The sequence below is a fragment of the Hemitrygon akajei genome, chromosome 10, assembly GCF_048418815.1.
Source record: "Hemitrygon akajei chromosome 10, sHemAka1.3, whole genome shotgun sequence".
NCBI classification, from domain to species: domain Eukaryota; kingdom Metazoa; phylum Chordata; class Chondrichthyes; order Myliobatiformes; family Dasyatidae; genus Hemitrygon; species Hemitrygon akajei.
The window spans coordinates 153,985,047-154,005,792 of record NC_133133.1 but is presented as its reverse complement, the minus strand read 5'-3'; the positions used below and the strand labels follow the sequence as shown (position 1 = coordinate 154,005,792).

General features: G+C 38.7%; 1 protein-coding gene across 5 annotated transcripts in view; it reads right to left on the bottom strand.

Moving 5' to 3' along the window:
* Nucleotides 1-20,746, bottom strand: part of LOC140734848 (fatty acyl-CoA reductase 1) — a 157,108-nt gene that overhangs the window by 37,160 nt on the left and 99,202 nt on the right. For all 5 annotated transcript variants that reach the window (XM_073059435.1, XM_073059437.1, XM_073059436.1 and 2 more), the window contains 2 exons: nucleotides 2,866-3,043; nucleotides 1,715-1,759 (listed from right to left, as the gene is read on the bottom strand). In XM_073059435.1, coding sequence (XP_072915536.1) covers nucleotides 1,715-1,759; nucleotides 2,866-3,043 — 223 coding nt within the window. The remainder of the gene's footprint in view (nucleotides 1-1,714; nucleotides 1,760-2,865; nucleotides 3,044-20,746) is intronic.

Below are 20,746 nucleotides of genomic sequence, written 5' to 3'. Positions count from 1 at the left end.
CAGGCAGACTATTATTTAGATGGGGAGAGAATTCAAAATGCAGAGATGCAAAAGGATTTGGGAGTCCTTGTGCAGGAACCCTAAAGATTAACCTCCAGATTGACTTGGTGGTGAAGAAGGCAAATGAAATGCTGGCATTCTTTTCTAGAGGTACAGAATATAAGAGCAGGATCTGATGTTGAGGCCCCATAAGGCACTCATGAGACCACATTTGGAGTATTGTGTGCAGCTTTAGGCTCCTTATTTTAGAAAGGATATACTGACATTGGAGAGGATTCAGAGAAGATTCAGGAGAGTGATTTGTGGAATGAAAGGGTTACCGTATGAAGAACGAACATCTGGCAGCTCTTGGGCTGTACTCCCTGAAGTTCAGGAGAATGAGGGGGCATCTCATAGAAATATTCCGAATGTTGAAAGGCCTGAACAGATTAGATATGGCAAAGTTATTTCCCATGGTAGGGGAGTCTAGGACAAGAGCACACAACTTCAGGATTGAAGGAAGTCCATTTAGAACAAAGGTGCGGAGTAGTTACTTCAGTCAGAGGGTGGTAAATCTGTGGAATTTGTTGCCATGAGTAGCTGTGGAGGCCAAGTCATTGGGTGCACTTAAGGCAGCGATAGATAGGTTTTTGATTAGCCAAGGGATCAAAGGGTAGGGGAGAAGGCAGGGGAGTGGGGATGACTGGAAGAATTGGATCAGCCCATGATTGAATGGTGGAGCAGATTCAATGGGCTGAATGGCCTACTTCTGCTCCAATATTTTATGGTGTTATTGTCTTATATTGGAGCAAAAAAAATTTCACAAAAGTAAACATGGGTTCCTTGAAGGGTAAAGTAGAAGAAATTATTGTAAGGAATAAGGAGTGACTTATGGGGGAAAAGAATGTTTGACGTGTTTAAAAAGTACATTTTTCTAGAAAGTCAATGTGACATTCTGCGAATGACTGCCTAGCAAACAAACATTGGGTACGAAAGGAAACCTGTAATTAACAACACACACAAAATGCTCGTGTGTGTTGTTGTTTGAATTTCCAGCATCTGCAGATTTCCTCGTGTTTGCTCTGTAATTAACAAGTTTGGTTTAATGCTCTCATTGCCTACAAATTGCAAAACACAAAATATACAAGTGCTGATTTCCCTCACCCTTCAGTCAGGAACTGTGCACTGTCAATGTGTAAAGTTGTGGATTAAAGGACTATGACCCAACTGACAGTCAATCTTTGGATATGTTGAGCTATCCTGTGGGAGTAACACTACACATGAATGTAAAACAATGTTAACAAAAAAGGAGGGGCAATTTCCATCTTGTGCTTCCCCTCCCCCCAGATGTTATGCATCTATGCAAAGGGGACTTTGGAAAAGTCAGCAATGTAATTTCCTTCTGTCATGACATCTAGAGGATCTACAGCAGTTTCAGTGGCAGATTGAGGTTCACACAGGAGAAATGTATCTTATTTCTCAGAACATGCTCAGTACTGGCAGTAGACTAGCCTATGTTATGCCTGGCCAAGCTATCTAAGTGGCTTAGAATGTGACACAGAGGTAATCCCAAAACCGAATTTGTGACGTGCACTTTGGGAATGCTGCTTCACTTTACCATATGGGTATGAAGAACCCAGGAATGTCAACGATCTTTATTTTTCTTGCTTACAAATTCATTATCTAATAAAGGTTTATGTACTGATTAAAACAGAAATAAAAAATCTTTACATACAGCAATGAAAAGCCCACTTGGTCCATTGAAATTGTCGATCCAACCCTATTCAATTAGAACAGTCAACATTAGTTTTTTAATTTAATTCATGATTTTACAGTTGCAGCTAACTATATTCAGCAAGATGTTTTTTTTCGTGTTTCTTTTTACAGACAAGCTTGCACAATCTACTACTTCAGTAATAGGATGTCAGATTATAGACATTGTAAACAAGAAACAAATATTTTGAAAATGTTATAAACTATTAAAACAAATTGATTCAGCAAATTAAAAATTAAAGGAAAAACCTAAGTATGTTGAAAGTTGAAAATAATTCAGGTTTCTAAGTATCAAATGAGTATGACAATTTATAACCATGACTTTAAAAGCATTTAACAGTGGTAATCAGACCCAGATAAATATTTATGTACTCTCTTCATTTTTAGCTACCAAGGCCATGGGAGGACAGCCAGAAAATGGACTAGGTGTATTCAGGTATTTCATGAGGCCATGTTCGGATTGGAGGAGCAACACCTTATATTCTGTCTGGGTAGTCTCCAACCTGATGGCATGAACACCAATTTCTTGAACTTCCAGTATTCCCCTTCACTATTCCTTTTTCCTGTTTCTTTCTCTCACCTTATTTCCTTACCAGTCCCCCTGATGTTCCTCCACCTTCCCTTTTTTCTATGGTCTTCTCTCCTTTTATCAGATTCCCCCTTCTCCAGCCCTTTATCTCTTTCACCAATCAATGTCTTCTCTAGTGTTTGGTTTCCACTTTAACTTGTTCTCAATGATCCTTAACTTATTATAAAGCACAAGCTCAAGGCTCACATATTCACAAAGGCTCTTTGATCGTGCATCTCACAGGTTACATTAATAGGCAGCTATCCTCTTATCTCTAGCACCCTCGTGGACTCCAAGGGAGTTCATGTGCTCCTTTGGGCATGATAGTAGGGATGAATTAAGAATGAACTCTGAACAAATAAAAATACTCATGCATATTTTGATGCATCCCTGCTCTCAGGTCCATCCAGCTGAATGGTTCCCTCCTTTGGTCTATCAAAAAGATTAAGTAGTAAGATTAAAAATATAATCTGCCCTCTTGGCTCAGAGCTAAAATAGTAGCAGGATCCTGTTAAAATATATTGGATTAAAGTAAAATTACTTACTGGAAATGGCTCCTGCCAACTTGCTCCAACAATGGAAGGTCTGATAATGGCGATATTTAAATCCTCACCCTCTTGCTGGACCACGTACTCCGCAAGTGCTTTTGTATAAGTGTATGTGTTTGGTCGGTCTCCAATCAGTTTGGGGGTGATATCCTGGATCATACTTTCATCCATCCATCTGGAATAAAAAGGATATTTTTTTTAAAAATCATGAAAAATTGCCAAGTTAAGTTTAATAATTTAAGCCAGTCACATTAATTAATGGCAGATGTTTAATTAATTTAGCATGAGGGAAGAAATAATAGTACAAGTGATCACACTGAATAAATCACTTATTTTCCTCCACTAATGGCCGAGGACACTTGCAAAACAAACAGTAGGTAAAGGAAAGAATTTAAATTGTAAAACAGAAATATGGAAAGATTGTTTATAATCTAATCATCTTAATTAAGTGGAATCTAAAGAGCAAATTAAGAGAATTACATGACCTATATTGATACTCAACTTCCATAGTTTGAAATGTTGAAAAAAATGACAAACTTCAGGAAAGCTTTAAGATTGATGCAACAAAATCCTTGAGGAGTCCAAGTGCAACATGATGAAGCAATAATTGTTTATCCTTCTACATTTCAGATAACTTTGCATGTTTAAGATGGATATTAAAATTCTATATGGAAAATTATTATATTTACCCAAATTATTAATTGTATGCATATAATTAATATGTATACATATATATGGCCCACAATATGCACACATACTTTTGTTCATTAAATACTTGTGAGACTGTGAACAACCAAGGAATAGCCAGTGCAGACAGGAAGGGAGCGTTTGACATCCTGTGAGTTTCTTATGCAAAGCTTATTGAGGCATAAACAGGATGTTTGATCGTTATCTCTCAATCCAGAGTATAGATTTAACTATAATTAACACGTCATTTCTTATTACCTTAACACATCAAATTCAGGCTCCTGATCACTGCATCAGAATTCCTGTACGCAGAGAGAAGCTATAGCAGAGGGGACTGCAGTAGGCCTGGGCACACTGTGTGCCAACTCTTCAGAAGGTCAGATTGTTCTCCAGTTCTGCTCCAGTGAACTTAGTTGGGACCACAACGGGATGGCCCACAAGAGCAGGCTGATTTGAATGTGGCTGGAAATACCTGGCCTTCTTCTTAGAAAGTCTGTGAGACCAAGCTGCAATCTTCTATCTTTAGCTAGGCTGTGCACAGAACCAGAAGACCAGTATCACCAGCTGAGAATTGGTAGCACAGATCCCACTACTGTGCAGAAGTGGTGATAGCAGGTATCTCAACTTCCAAACAGCTCAAGTGGAAATAGTGTCTCAATTTGGTTGTGGAAGCTCAGATGATCCAGGCTTTGCTTTTAAGCAAGGCATTCACTGCTGCTACCAAAGTGGTCACACATGTATGATTCATCAGGTCCAACAATCACATTCATGCGAAAGAGAGTAACCATTCTGTATTCAAGATTCACACACGATACTTCCATTCAAAAATGAACTCTTTTAATTCTGAAGAGCTTATTTTATATATATATATATCTCTATATCTCTGATGATTGGCTGGTTCGAGCTAATGTCAATAGAGGATAGACATCATGAAAGCCAGAAGTTACTTGATATTGCTAATCATCTGATGTGCAGACTTGAGAACTGTGACAAAGCAGCTGGCAGACATGAGCCTGACCCTCAAAAAGCAGCACTGGAAAGAAACAGCCTTTAACCATTTGGAACTTTCTGCAGATCCCATAGCAGCATGGAGATAAAATAATGAAGCAATTTCAACCCAAACATACAGAGTAGAAAACAACTTCCAATTTTTTTCCCCGAGCAGAGACTAAAATCACTAATTTTTTTAAAATGAAAAGCTACTGTCCAACACATCCAAACAAGAGAAAATCTGAATATTGGAAATCCATGCAACACACACAAAATGGTGGAGGAACTCAGCAGGCCAGGCAGCATCTATGTTAAAAAGTACAGTCAATACTTCAGGCTAACACCCTTTGGCAGTCTTCCCCGGTCTGCTGAGTTCCTCCAGTATTTTGTGTGCGCTGCCTAACACACCCTGTGGGTTTGTGGGAGAGTTGAGCAAGAAGCAAGGGTAGAGTCAAAAGTAGAATTTGGAATTCTTGTAATCATCAGTCATCTTATTTGCAAAGGTTGATTATCCTCACTATGAGCAAGGATCAACTAAAGAACATGTACCGGACAATCCTCACCTAGATTTGGAAAGTAGTTTGCATAAGCTACAAGCTCCATTACTTCAGTCTGGCACAAGCCCACAGAATAAAGCCAAACAAAGCATTGTGAAGAAACAAAACAAGGAACTAGCAGGTGTTGAGGCAACAAAGTAGAATCAGATCTTGAGCTACTAACTGCAGACTATTTCTTCAGCGCTAATTCACGTTACCCAATTAACTGTGACTAACCACCTTGTGCCATATGGTAATGATCAGTAGCCTATTAATATTGTAATATTGTTCGTTTTTTTTTTGGAGAGTGATTTCTGAAGCATTGCCCAGCAGAAGTGTGGCCGGGCTTTGGAAACTTCCCCCCATCATTTCCTGTTGTGTAGTCCCTACTGATGGTGTGGCCATCTTCATCTTTTCACATGGCCCATCCAAAGGGGTTGCCAGCATCAGTCAACAGACATGGATAAGCAGCTTGGGATTTTGATCTCACAGTCTTGGGCTGGATAGTTGCCATTCCAAGCTCTGATCCATTCAGACAGGGTGTTTTCCATAACGTTCTTATTAAAATTGGAAAGGGTCAATAGGGACATTCAAATTTCCTTAGCTTACCAAGTAGAGGTGGTGGTGTGCTTTCTTGGGAATAGTGTTCACATAGTTGGATCAGGACTCTCAGGATGTTGATGAGAATACCGATGCAGTACTGCATACTTTTGTCTCCATATACAAAGAAGGATGTGCTTACACTGAAGGCACAGCAGAAAAGGTTTTGTGCGTTGATTCCTGGGATGAAGTGGTATATGCATGAAGGAAGATTGAAGGCACTGCACAAAAGGTTAATACATTGAGATTCTGAGGGGAACAAGATGCTGAGGAAATGTTTCTCTTATTGAAGATATCTAGAACTCGAAGACAAGTTTCAGAATAGTTTCATTGGTCACCCATTTCAGATGAAAATGAGGAAAAACATCTCATGGAATTATAAAACATTGGAATTTTAACTCTAGGAGCTATTGCTTCTATTCAAAGAAAAGAATGACAGACATTTAACTACACAGTCTGAGAGAGAGTGGAAAATAGTGCTGAGGCCAAATGGAACAGGCCTGAGAGATTGACTGGATGACTCTTATTCTTGTTTAAAGCTACAGACAAAGCAGATTACATTATTTTTAAAACACACTAGTTCAGCAATTTTGAACAGAAAGTCAACTGTGCTGTTCACAAGGTTAATTCTGTAATATATTGAAAGACTGGAGCAACTGGGCTTGTATACACTGGAATTTAGAAGGATGAGAGTGGATCTGATTGAAACATATAAGATTATTAAGGGATTGGACACACTGGAGGCAGGAAGCATCATCCCGCTGATGGGTGAGTCCAGAACTAGAGGCCACAGTTTAAGAATAAGGGGTAGGCCATCTAGAACAGAGATGCGGAAAAACTTTTTCACCCAGAGAGTGGTGGATATGTGGAATGCTCTACCCCAGAAGGCAGTGGAGGCCAAGTCTCTGGATGCATTCAAGAGAGAGTTAGATAGAGCTCTTATAGATAGCGGGGTCAAGGGATATGGGGAGAGGGCAGGAACGGGGTACTGATTGTGTATGATCAGCCATGATCACAGTGAATGGCGGTGCTGGCTAGAAGGGCCAAATGGCCTACTCCTGCACCTACTGTCTATTGTCTGATTGTATTATATTCCAATTTGTAGACATGTGAGTCACAAGATCCTTGCAGTAAAAACAAATAAGCTTTGTTAAATTCCAAACATCACCAGAAGATCTTAATTTTAGTACAGGATTCCAGAGAATAAATGACATCATCCTTTCAGCAATGTAAAATTGACAGAAAAGGGAACATAGCAAGAGGTCATACAACTTTTCAATCTCGTTTAACTTTTTGTTGAGATTACAAATAGTCTTTTCTCTTGAACTCCACTTTCCTGCCATATCCCTTTCATACCAGAGCATTATTTATCTCATCTTTAAAAATATTTAACTAAGCATCATCAGATTTCCCATGTAGAAAATTCCAAGTATTCACAATCTTACAAGTGACGAATTTCATCCTGACATCATCCAAAATGTCTCTGACCCTTTATCTTGAGTCTCTGTTTGCTTAGTTCCAAATTCCTCAGCGAAATGAATCATCTCAACAGTCAAGCAATCACTTCAGAATCTTACATACTTAACTGAGTATTTAAAAGCCAAAACAAAATAAGTAAAAATAAACAGTTTTACTTGTACACAAAAAGTGTGGTGGGTTAAGTATTTACTTAAGGAACTACTGTTATAAACTCAGAAACCCCAAGTATTGAATCACTATTTCTAAGAACTTGCTTTTTTAATTATTAATTTCTCATGATCCGGACATCTCTGCAAAGATTACCATTTAGTTTCAGTATCCAGCAGATTGTTGAAGCTGTACACATCCTGGCAAGTGCATAATATTCCAATATACCACTGACTTGTGTCTTGCAAATGCAAGAAATTCTGTTGGATGCCATTAGTTGAGCCACTTGCTGTAAATTATCCAGACTCTGGTGACCTTGTCGTGACTGTATTTGCATGATTGGTCTGGCTGAGTTTTTGGTCAATGGTGATCTTCAGGACATTGATGGGGAGGAGGGGGGAGACTGGGGGTTGACTAGGCAATTGGAACGTATTTGATTGTTAAGGGTAGATGGTCAAGCTGCCTCTGAAGCTTGTGACATGATTATTACAGATGACTAATCAACCATTGCTAGAAAACTGTTTACGTCTTGGTGACTGCAGGCATAGATTGCTTCATGGAATGGATCATTGAATAATCAGCAGCAAACAGCTCAATTTCTGGCCACTTGATGGAAGAAAGGCTATGAGGAAACAGTTGATGATGACTGGGTTTAGGACAATGACCAAACTACTACTGCAGCAACATCCTGGGAATAAGATGAACATCTAGGTGCAAGGCATGATTGCCACTCCTTATTGTTCATTACTTTCAATTTTACAAGGGTTTCTAAAGCCACACATGAACAAATATTGCCTTTATGTTAAGGAAAGTCACTGTTATTTCACCTCAGGAGATCAGTTATTTGAGCCATGTTCAGAAGGTTGTGATAATCTCCAAATTTGAGAGTCCTGGTAAAATCCAAACAGTGCATTATTCAGCAGGACATTGGTAAGAAGATGCATTCTATACTTTAGCGTTGAATGAGAGGAGACTGATGATATGTTACTAGCTGGACTGAATTTGTCAGCATCTTCTTAATAGAACATACCCAAGTAGATACCAGTGGTATGTTTGTATGGGAACAGCATGGGTGGACACACAGATCCTGGAAAACAGATCTTCACTGCTACAGCCAGAATGCTGCTTGCGATCACAGGCTTTGTTATATCCAGTGCTTTCAGTCAGTTCTTCATATTATGCAGAGTGAAGTGAATTGGCTAAAGATTGGCTTCTGTGATGAAAGAAAATGCTGGAGGATTTCTTCAAAAAGGGCTAGCACGCTGAACTGCTCCAGAATGAAATATCCATTTTTTATTCAAAATTAGAGGAGAGGAGTTTGGGATATCACAATCTTCTTACATTTTATTACTGATTTCACCTAACTTTTCCTCAGTTTCTGCGCAAGTTGGCTTTCGCAATAAAAGAACTGGTTTCATTTTTAAACATCAGAAGATAGATGTTTGGACTATTTCAAAGATGGAATGCTAGTTGGCAGAGGCATGGTCAGATGTAAATACAAAGCTCATTAAAGCATAAATTTTCTCACGGTACATTATTTTAATCGTGAGTCAAGTTGGTAAAATACGCTAACAAAAAGATAAACAAAAAAAATTATTATTGCAATATGCTGTTTTGTATTAAACTCAATTAATGGAAATTTTCCAACTCAGCCCTATTTTTGGGGCATCCCATAGACTTTGGTGTGGTCTTATATCTCATTTCTCTTGCAATTACCAAATGATCCAATCAAACCTTTCTCTAACTTCCAGGCAATCATTCAGAAGATCACATAAGCAGTTTTTCTATGTTAGAAGCTGACTACTCCTTAGTTTGGTCAGAACTTTGCTTCAGTAAAACAGAACCTGGTTGAGACTGTGTACAAGTCCTTGCCACAGAAGAACTATGACAAACATGGGTTTGAGATTCTGAGCTTGTCAGACAAGAAAATACCAAACAGATCTGCTGCGAATTCTTGAACATAGAAAAGTACATCAAAATAACAGGTCATCAAGCCCACTATGTATCTGCTAAAAAATTATGCCAAATTAATCCCATCTGCCTGCACACAGAAACATAGAAAACATACAGCACAATACAGGCCCTTCGCCCCCAAAGTTGTGCCAAACATGTCCCTACCTCAGAAATTACTAGGCTTACCCATAGCCCTCTATTTTTCTAAGTTCCATGTACCTATCCAAAAGTCTCTTAAAAGACCCTCCACCACTGTTGCCAGCAGCCCATTACACTCACTCACTACTCCCTGCGTAAAAAACTTACCCGACAGCTCCTCTGCACCTACTCCTCAGCACCTTAAACCTGTGTCCTCTTGTGGCAACTATTGCCGCCCTGGGAAAAAACCTCTGACTATCCACATGATCATTGCCCCTCATCATCTTATATGTTCCATATCCCTCTATTCCTGTTCATGTGCCTATCTAAATGCCACTATCATTTTTCCCCACTACCTTCCCTAGCAGTACCTGCAAGGCACCTACTACGAGACTAAGTAATTAACTTCTGCTTCCTTTCCTTTATGCATCCATTTTAGATTTTTTCCTGCACAGGAAAATCTTCAATTTTCCACCATCAATTTGTTCATAAATACTGATTGCTTAAGCATTTAACTCATTCATTGGTTTATAATATTTTTAATTCAAAAGTAAACTTCAATCATAATAAAACAAACAAAAGAAAAAAGTGCAAAACATTTACATTCACGGGCAATATATTCAGTAAGGAGGCATATTGTGAGCCAGAGATTCAGAATGCAAGTGAGATGCATGGCCAGAGCTTGGAGTTGGAGTAGGACTGCTTGTGTATTTCCCACTCTCTTTAAATTTACTGTATTTACTACAAAATTTATCATACTGATTTGTAAAGTGTAAAATAGTGAGATAAAAATGCATTTGTGTACCAGTGGGAGTAACATCAAATAGCCTGAAAATCTGCTGGTTTGACACTAAAGTTCTCAGGGTGCAAGAATTGCACTGTATTATGCTTTTGTCTGCTTGTTCCAATTTGAGTGTGACTACCTTATTTTATACAGCAATTGGCTTTCAGTGGATGCACTTTGGAACAGAGGTAGTTGATACAGCAAAATAAAAACCGTTGTTTCATGATTGGAAAGGTGATTTTGCAGATTTTAACCATTCACTTGTCATAAAGTAGTTGGGTTAAAATGGGGAGTGGGTTCTAATAAATCTTTTCAGTTCTAATAGGACTAGACAGAAGGTATGCGGGGCAAATGGTTGGAATTGCCCAGGAAGTCCAGAACCTGGAATCACAGCCTTCAGATGCAAGATATGCATTTAAAACTGAAGTTAGAAATTTCTTCAGAGAGAAATGAACCACTGCATAATTCTCTAACACAGAAAGCAGGAGACCAATATATTCAGGGAGAAGTTAGATATAATTTTAAAACCAAAGCGATCAGGGGATATGGGGAGAAACATGGAAGCAGATTGACAAGACAAATTCATTGAATGGTGGAGCAAGACCAAAAGGACAAATAGCTTCCTCCATCTTCATCCATGACTTCATTATTGCTTATTTACTTAATGTACACCTTTTTTTCTCTTAATTGTTCCCTTTTGTCTATAAATTAATGCAAGTCTCTTTCCTTACCCTTAGTTTTTCCCTTGTGTCTTTATTCATTCACAGAATCTCACAAGGGGCGAGTTAGCAGTTTTATTTTGGAAGAATGCATTTTCCCTGCACTCTGGGAACCACTATTTTAAATGGTTCATTTGGTTGTCAATAATGTTACCTATTTTATCTTCACAAGTTCTATTCTTAGCTTCTCAAAATCAGCTTTTCCTAAATCTATTAATCTGGTTAAGTCACAGCCTTTGCTATCATTTTCTTAAAGATATTTTATCATCCCTAGCTCTTCATAGTTCAACTTGAGCACCATGCCCCCCCAAATAATTTACACTACGTGAACTGTTATATTACAGCTACTCTCAAAATGAGCAATTTAATTATTAAATGTACGTACAGCACAAAATAGCTTATAACGGCACACACAAAGATCCCAGCAGGACTTCTGACATAGTGTGATTTGTAATTGCGTGCAAGTCCAACAGTAATCTTTGAGCAATCAAACTGACGGCTTCAATACAGAATCACTGAATAGATGCAATCGACATATCAATGTTTCAGGACTTTGCACTTGCATCCTGCTGCTTAGATACCAGAATCAGGTTTAATATCACTGGCATATGTCGTGAATTTTTTTGATATGCGGCAGTAAATGTCAGTTCTGAAATCTGACGGCAGAAGTGAAGAAGCTATTCCTGAATTGTTTTGTGTGTGTCTTCAGGCTCCTGTACCTCCTCCCTGATGAGAAGAGGCCATGTCCTGAGTGATGTGGGTCCTTAATGATAGATGCTGCCTTTTATTGCATTGCTCTTGAAGATGTCCTACATACTGGGGATGTTTGATTTTGAGCTTCAGAACCTGCTGGAGCTCAAAGTCAATTCAGACCTCTTGTACTAGCATGCCCTAAGCCAATGGAGTAGATACACCATTTTCATTCAAGGCAGTAATCCCGCTAAAATGAAGTGGCTCCACGTCCAAGAACAAAGCAAGAAGTCAGATGTGTCCATATCTAGCATCGTGCTCTTCCTGCATTTCCACGCTACCTAAAACAAAGTGTAAGCCTGAAATACACATTGTGGCTAAACTCTGGTTTCCTACAGAACTCCTGGACAGCCATGAGCAGGATATAGCCCATAGATAATTTACAGAATGAAATGGAAGTGCAATTACAGTGAAAGTGGCAAAGACCATAAGATATAGGAGCAGAATTAGGCCCTTTGGCCCATCAAGTCTGCTCCAGCATTTTATCATGGCTGATCCAATTTTTCTCAGCCCCAGTCTCCTCCCTTCCCCCTCCCCCATATCCTTTCATGCTCTGACTAATCAAGAATCTATCAACCTCTGCCTTAAATATACCCAAAGACTTGGCCTCTATAGCTTCCTGTAGCAAAGAATTCCAATGATTGCAGAAAATACTTTGCAAAATTGTTGCAGTAATGAGGCCACCTGCACATTGGAAACAACACTACAAAAGATGGTGGCTGCAGGCATCCCAAGAAAGGTGAACACAAATAGTGGGCTAAGTCAAGCACAATCCAGCTGCTTTTGAATAGACAATATCAAAGGTAGCACTTCACAACAATATTTGTAGACAATAGCTTTCTAAATCTCCATCTGTGGTTAAAATTCTAGAATGATTTCTGATAAACAGGTTGCTTGCAGTTGCAGATAAAAACATTATAAAACAGAATATGCCCTAGAGGGAATGCATTCAAGGTGAGAGCATGCAAGTTCAAAGGAGATGTGTGGAGCAAGACTCCCAACCCGTCTCGCCGCCACACACACACACACACAGGTTGGTGAGAACCTGGAATGCTCTGTCAGGAGAGATAGGGAAACAAATACATTTTAGATGCTTTTAGATAGGAACCTGAATGTACAGATAATGGTGGGATAGGGACATAGTGTAGGCAGAAGGAATGAGTTTAGTGAGGCGTTACATTACTAGTTTAATTATTTTGGCGTAATACTGTGGGCTGAAATATCTGTTCCTGTGCTGCACTGTTCTAAGTTCAAAATTCCCCCTTTCGTCTTTTGTTAATCATAATCTCATGGATACTTATTCCAAGCAAGTGTCTGGAGAATATTTTGAGAATCAAACACCATTTCATGCTTCTATAATGAGCCCTCTGTAATCAAATTGCTCAGAATCAGATTTAATAGCACTGACATATGCCTTGAAATTTGTGTTTTGTGGCTGCATAACAAATTATTACAGTAAGAAATATGTAAAAAAAAAAAATAACTACTGTAGTGCAAATAGAGGGCAAAAATAGTGAGGTAGTGTTCATGGGTTGGTCATTGTCTGTTCAGGAATCTGACTCCAGAGGAATGGCAGAAGGAAAGGAGCTGTTCCTAAAATGTTGAGTGCATCTTCAGGATCCTGTACATCATCCGTGATGGTAGCAATGAGAAGAGGGGTCCTTTATGAAGAATGCTACCTTTTTTAAGGCTTCATCTTTTGGAGCTATCCTTAATGCTGGGAAGGATAGTGTCCATGGTGGAGCTGGGTGAGTCTCCAACCCCCTGCAGCATTTTACAATCCTGTGAGGTGGCCCGTCCATACCAGAGAGTGAAGCAACCAGTGAGAAAGCTCTCCTTGGTACATCTTAGAAATTTGCAAGAATCTTTGGTGACAGTATCAGGTCTCCTCAAACTCCTAACAAACTACGACAGCAACATGCCTTCTTTGTAATTACATTAATATTTTGGGATCAAGACAGATTTTCACAGGCTGCCAACACCCAGGAACACATAGTCAGTGTCAACTGTGGCATATTCATTTACATCTGAAGGTGAACCCCCGAATACTGCCCAGTCCACTGATTCAAAGCAGTCCTGTAAGTGTTGCTCCACCTCCTTTGACCATATCTTCATGCTCCTCACCATTGTTGCTATGGTCCTCAGTCTTTGCCTGAACACCAGGAGGAGTAGTACAGCCAGGTTATTGGACTTAACAAAGTGTGCGTGTAGGATGGCATGATAAGCATTCTTGATTGTGGTGTAATAGTGGTCAAATGTGTTGGCTCTTCTGGCTCCACAAGGGATATGATGGTGGTAGTTGGTCAGACTTAAAACTAGCCCTTTTGAAATCCCTGGCAATGATCAGGAAGGTAAGGCCTGTACAATTTCTTAACTGTTGATCATGCTACTCAGCTCCTCCAATGTCTGCCTGACATCAGTCAGGGTGGAATGTACATCGTTAATAGAATGATGACAGAAAACTCCCTTGACAAATAAAATGGATGACACACAAGATGCTCCAGGTTGGGTGAGCAGGACTGAGACAGAACTGCCATGTCTACACTACGATGTTAATGATACAAACGCCACCCCCTCTATCTTTAAAAGACTCCACTATCCTGTTCAAGCAGAGGATGAAGAATGCTGAGCTGAGCCATGTTTCCATGAAACAAGGTACCCAAACAGTCCCTGATGCCCCTTTTGTTCTGTAATCTTGTTTTGAGGACTTCAACTTCATTTTCCAGAGACTATACATTAACGAACAAGACAGACATACTTTATTGATTTACTTTATTGTAGGGAGCAAAGGCATCAGGGCCCAGCATTTCAATCTTGTTACCCAGCACGCTGTCAGTGTTTCCTTTTCTTAAAGGGAAACTGCACTCATGGCTAGAGTCTGCAGTTTTGAGTCCACTGATTTTGAGGATCAATGGATTTTTTTGTCTTAAAATAAAATTGTCTTTTGAAGTACCCATGGCTGTGACTCTGGATTTCAGCTGTATTGTCCTAAATCAGAATATTTGATGAGTCCCTTCTGAGCTACATGCAAAGAGTCACCACTTTCCAGTGTCATCTTAGAACTTGACTCGTAATGATAAACAGATTGATTTTTAAAAAATGGAAATTGACAATGACCAATCCTGATTTTGTGAGAAAATTGAATGTACTGGATTAAGAGACAAATCCAACAGGATATATGTAGTTATACCAAAAACCCAGAGTTTAGCAAAATAATTAGACATAATTGGGCAGTGTGAGTAAAAGCTTTTTTCTCCAGAGTAGTTATGATCTGGAATTCACTGTTCATAAGGGAGGTAGGAACATAATCAGTGTCGAAGAGAATTTGGTAAGGGATAATATGTACACAAAGAAAACTAGCTCCGTGAGGAGCATACCTCTCCTCATCATCGCAGATACCTTCAAGAGACAGTGCTTCCAGAAGGTAGCATCCATATTAAGTATCCTCACCTTCTGGGATATGCCCTTTCTCATTACTACCATTGACGAGAAGGTCCAGGAGCCTGAAAACCTACATTCAAATATGGCAGCTCCCTGCCTTCTGTTATATCACTGAACAAGAGAAACAGGCCTGGGGCGCCTTACATTATCAATGTCCACCAGGTTCTTTCGATCACAAGAGAAGCATCCAAGACAATTGCCCACGGTTGCACTGCAGCCAACTTTCACTCACCAACTCCACTGCCTTCCTGTAACAAGCAGCAACATGGTCTGCACCAAGGCCAGTTCCTCCGCCAACAAGCAGCTCACTGATGGCGCAGATTTACAGTCCCCAAAGTTCTCAGAGGCCAGCATTGTATTGCGATCATAAAGAAGGCATTTAAAAAAGAAACACCTTTGGTTGGCCCCAAGGCGCCGCTGTGTTGGATGGTGCCGCCATCTTTCTTTGATTTTATATTATTCATTCTTGTAGTCTATGACAATTTTAAGTCTTTGAACTGTGACACTGCTGCAAAACATCAAAGATTACTTCACTTGTTAGAGATGATATACTGTATTTGATTCGAATGGGACTGCTCCAGCACACTTACCTCCTCAGACAAATGGCCTCACCATCTTTTATAATAATTCATTTTTTCCACTATTAATGAACAATATACAAAACTTCAATTGCAGAACTATTTTCCTCATAACAACTGTAACAATTCTCCTTGACCCCAAATGTTATTCAGACATGGGAGTCTCTAAAAGGCCTACATTTTAATTTTGGTTATAGTATTTGTACAATCAACTGTGAATAACAAACATGCAGAATAACATTTAGTGTTTTGCTTCTGCACCAAGATCTTGGTGGGGGTGGGGAAAGCAAGAATGTTAAAATTTTACATTTTCAAACCTGGCTCCAATCTACTACGCCCAACTTGCAACTTTAACCGAGTCTGGAAATCTCAGTCAGTGACAGTAAAGGACTCAATTTAGCTTCATTTTAATAACATTTTTGTTATACGTGCCTTAAATTCCCAGACCTAAATGAATTAAGCAAATAAAATGAGGTGAGAGAAATAGGATCCAAGAGGTGGGGACCTTTCTGTACTATAGTTAGATCAGATGCCCACTTTCAAATAATTCAAAACTAATACATACTACTGCCACCAGTAATAGGGAACTTGTTAATCAGCTACCTACTCTATGCAGGGTTTATAACCATGCCTAATATTTACAGTCACAATTAGATTTGCTGGATGTTCAAGAGAACAGCGATTAGCAGGCATAATTTAAATTCAGATTCTTTAATAATTTGAAGCATTGCATTAATCCAGTCGTTAAGTTCACTATATGGACAGATATGGTGCTTGGTATCACAGATGTACTGCAAATTTTAAATAGACGTTGCACTCTTTAGATATCTCATTGGCAAGTGCTCAGAGACAGGCAGAGCAATTTGAAAGATGCTATGCTATTCCTTTCCTTGTTCTACAGAGTTTGGAAGTACATAAGAGTTAGAGTAATGCAGCACATATACAGGCCCTTTGGCCCATCTAGTCCATGCTGACCCATTATTCTTCCTATACCATCAACCAATAATCCTCCATACCCCTCCCATACATGTATTTATCCATATTCTCTTACATGCATCCACCACATCCAATGGCAGCTTGTTCTATGCACTCACTATCCCAAGTGAAGAAGTTTCTCCTTGTATTCCCCTTAAACATTTAACCTTTCATCCTTTAACTCATGACCTCTAGTTCCATTCTCACCCACAGTCAGTGGAAAAAGCTTGCTTGCATTTACCCTGAGCATACTCCTCAATTTTATATACATCTATAAAAATCTACCCCTCATTGTCTAACACACTAGGGAATAAAGTCCTAAATGGATTGATTGAAGCAGCTGGAATTGTTCTACTGAGAGAAGGGCAAAAAGATATCAAACAGAAGTGTTTAAACTCTGGGGAGATTTACACAGTAAGCAAAAATATACCATTGCAAGGCTAGCAATCACTAGAGAGAATAGATTTATGATTAAAAACCTGGGAACTGAGGGAAAATCCTTTTGTGCATGAAGTAATCCAATAGGATGCCAGGAAGCTTTGAATGTAGTGGCCAAGAGGGAACTGGATAAATAATTGCTAGAAAAATAATTGTAAGGATATGGAAAGAGAGCAAAGGGAATCACATTAACAGGATCACTCAACAAAAGGACAAATGTAGATTTGATGAGCCAAACAGCTTATTTCTAGACTGCTTTACTCTGTAACTGGAATGACAACCACAGGTTTAGGAACCTTATAATTTTTTAAAATCCCACTTGGCTTGTCATTCTTACCTACATCTGCCAATTAAAATGGTTTGCTTATTCCCAAGAGTGGCTACTGACCGCATTTACCCTTGTGACTAATGTAGGTCATTTGGAATGTTAATTCAGTGCCAGACTCGTACATTACAAGAAGCTTTCTGATGGTGTGAGAGCTCTGATCAATGCTGTGTCTGCACATTTAAAAATTTTTTTAAACGGCACATTTAATTTCACTGTGAGACAATCAAATCCAAGGTCAAAAATATACAAGACCTTATGTCATTTCCTTTTATGTTGGCCACTTTGTATCACTCTACTTTTACTCAAAATAAAAACTAGTGGAATAAATGCTCAAACAGTAGTATGCCTCAAACATAGTATTCCTGAAAAAATTTACATTGATGAAAAAGAAACAAGAGAAGCCGCAAGTAATCTATTTCAAGCTAGTGGAAAGAAGGGATCATGACTGACAGGACTGTGCCAAAGAAAATAATGTGGTTTTCGTTGTTCTTCATCTGTGAAGTAGACTGTAAACTGAAGAAAACTATTTGAAATTTTAAAAAGTAAACAGTTTTTAAAATAGCATAAATAAAGCCTTTTTAACATCATTTTGGAGTTGCCTGAGAACTTGAATATGAATGGTACATATGGAACTCTGGAATACATCCTAAATAAAGCTACAATCTTAACATCACCACTCAAAATGTTTCCACTGGACCAATCTATTATCAAAAACTGTGCATTTCATCATAAAATGTATATTTATGCAATTCTATTTGACCATTAGAGAGTAGATGGTGCTTGAATCAAATTTAATTCCGGCACTGGGTGCAGAGCAATAGCCTAGCTAGTTTAAAAGAAATGATAATAGTGGATTTGTTAAACACAACAGGATCAATGTGCTTTGCAAGTACCTAGTAATAGCAGATGTGATTACCAAATGATGCTCAAATTAGGCAGAAAAGTTTAGTGAGGGAATTTTAGTTTTTTAAAAATAGAGATTGGGATAAGCAAACCAGATGTATGAAGGATGGCAACATTTTCATCTATATCAAGAGTAATTTTCTGCAACAGTGACACAGAAACCCCTGCATGTGGCAAGCTACTGCTGACCAACAATCCTAACTTGTCTTCTGATATTCTGTGAAGTGCTGGACGATCAATGTCAGAGCCTTCCAATTCAGCAGGAACCTATATAGTCAATACACTGGGATGTCCTGCCCATGAAATTGTTGCAAAGCAGTCAGACAGAAGACTAAGTCATATCACCTGGTTAGGCTGTTGTTCCATAGGACAATTTAAAATAAGAAATGCAACAAGTATTTTCAAAATGATTAAAATAGACTCAAACTAAAATATTGCACTAAACAGAATTTAAATGATAAAATTAGAACAATAGTTTAGTTATCTGGCACTTCAGAGAATGGGTGAACCAACAGAGTCAGCACTGCTGGAGGGGTAGCACTAGGGAGTGGCTAGGCCAACAGCAGCAGTGCCAAAGGTATGACCAGAACAATAGTAATCTATTAACCAGACCATTGGCCAATAGCCTGATGAACAGCAACATCAACGTGGAGACAGCCACTCAGGACACTGGGTTACTTAGGCACCCATCAAATCCAGCAGGTCCACAACGAACAAGCTTTTACTTTATCTAAAATTTATCTTGGTCGATCACAGTTGTTCTGCAAATGAATGGAGATGTTGGTGCAGACTGATTTGTTGCCTGTATATCCGAGAAACAAGGAAGCAGACCATATTAGGATTCAATAGAGTTCAAAGTGGAGAAACCTGAAATAGCTCCATAATTCTAATTCAGGAAAGCCATCATTTTCTGCATCATGCAGAGTTTGTCCACATGGATTGGGAAAAACTTCAAATGGCTAAAACTACAGAACAGCAGTTTGAGCGGCTCAACAATATTTGCTGTGATTCAAACCCAAGGGCAAGGGTGCTTGCTGCCTTGAAAAACTGCAAAGCAGAACTAAGGTACGGTACATTATAAAAACTAAAAGAAGGAATCATTGTAAAAGACAAAAACACACTTTAGCAACTGAGAAAGATACAAGAGAGTTGGATACAAGTAAACTAGTTTCACATTTAGAAGCAAATCAAAAAACCTCACTGTAATCCATTGCTCCAGTGAGCACCACCAGCTAGTGAAGTAGGGATTTGATCTTAACAGGCAGTTCAATATAAAAAAAATTCTCTGCCAACAAGTATGTTTACTGTTGCCAAATGTTTTCCATAACTAAGATAGGGATGTGTTCGGCACAACTTTGTGAGCCAAAGGGCCTGTATTGTGCTGTAGGTTTTCTATGTTTCTAACTGCAGCCATCAAAGTCATAAAAAAACAAATGATCTTCACCAGCACAGAAGACAGTATCAATAGCACAAGAGATTCTGCAGATGCTGGAAATCCAGAGCAACACACAAAATGGAGGAACTCAGCTGGTCAGGCAGCATCTATGGAAGGGATTAAAAAGTTGATGTTTCAAGCAGAGATCCTTCTTGTGGACAAGATCAATAAATTTTGACACCAGAATTCATGAATGAAGGGATTATCTATAAAATATATCTGTGAATTAGAGTTAATAACGTATACAGATTTCAAATAAATCACAAATATAACATGGTTTTGCATGGAAAGATCCCAGAATCAGAATCAGAATCAGAAATCTGTTAAGAACAGAGTGGGGTGTAATCTAGCTACGCAGTTTCCAATAGAGAAGTTGTGGACAAAGCAAGACTACATACCTTATCCTGACCTCAAGGCTTTGTATCTGAAGGAGTTATTAAGCTGCACTGATTACTCTATTCATTAATCACACAAACAAAACTATTGCAGTATCAGTAACATGGGGAAAATCATTTCACAATAGTATGATTTGACTTAATTATATGTTTTAGCATTCTTATTAAGCCTTTAATCAATAGCTTTTAAAAAAATCTTGTGGCTTGATGACATCACTACAGCAGTCATTGGACAGGTGAAAATTGTTCCTACTTTCAGAATGGCAAAAACTATGTAGACAACCCCTTAGCATAATGCATGACAGTTTCTGTGCAAATATAAAAACATGTGGGGAAATTTGATATCAACAAACCTGATCTTTTGCATGGAATTTAAGGTAGTGTAAATTAATTTGATATTCATATTGTTTGTGTCTGGAAGCATCCAAACCATCAAGTCAAAAGGTAACAATTCTAGGCATGCAGAATAAATGCCAAAACTATGTACTTGGCACTTCGAACCAAGAGCAGAATACCATAAATTTTGAAAATTTGACTATTACAGTATTTTCTGTTTTATTTCAAGTGTCTTGAAAATGCTTTTCAAAACCCTAATGCAAAAT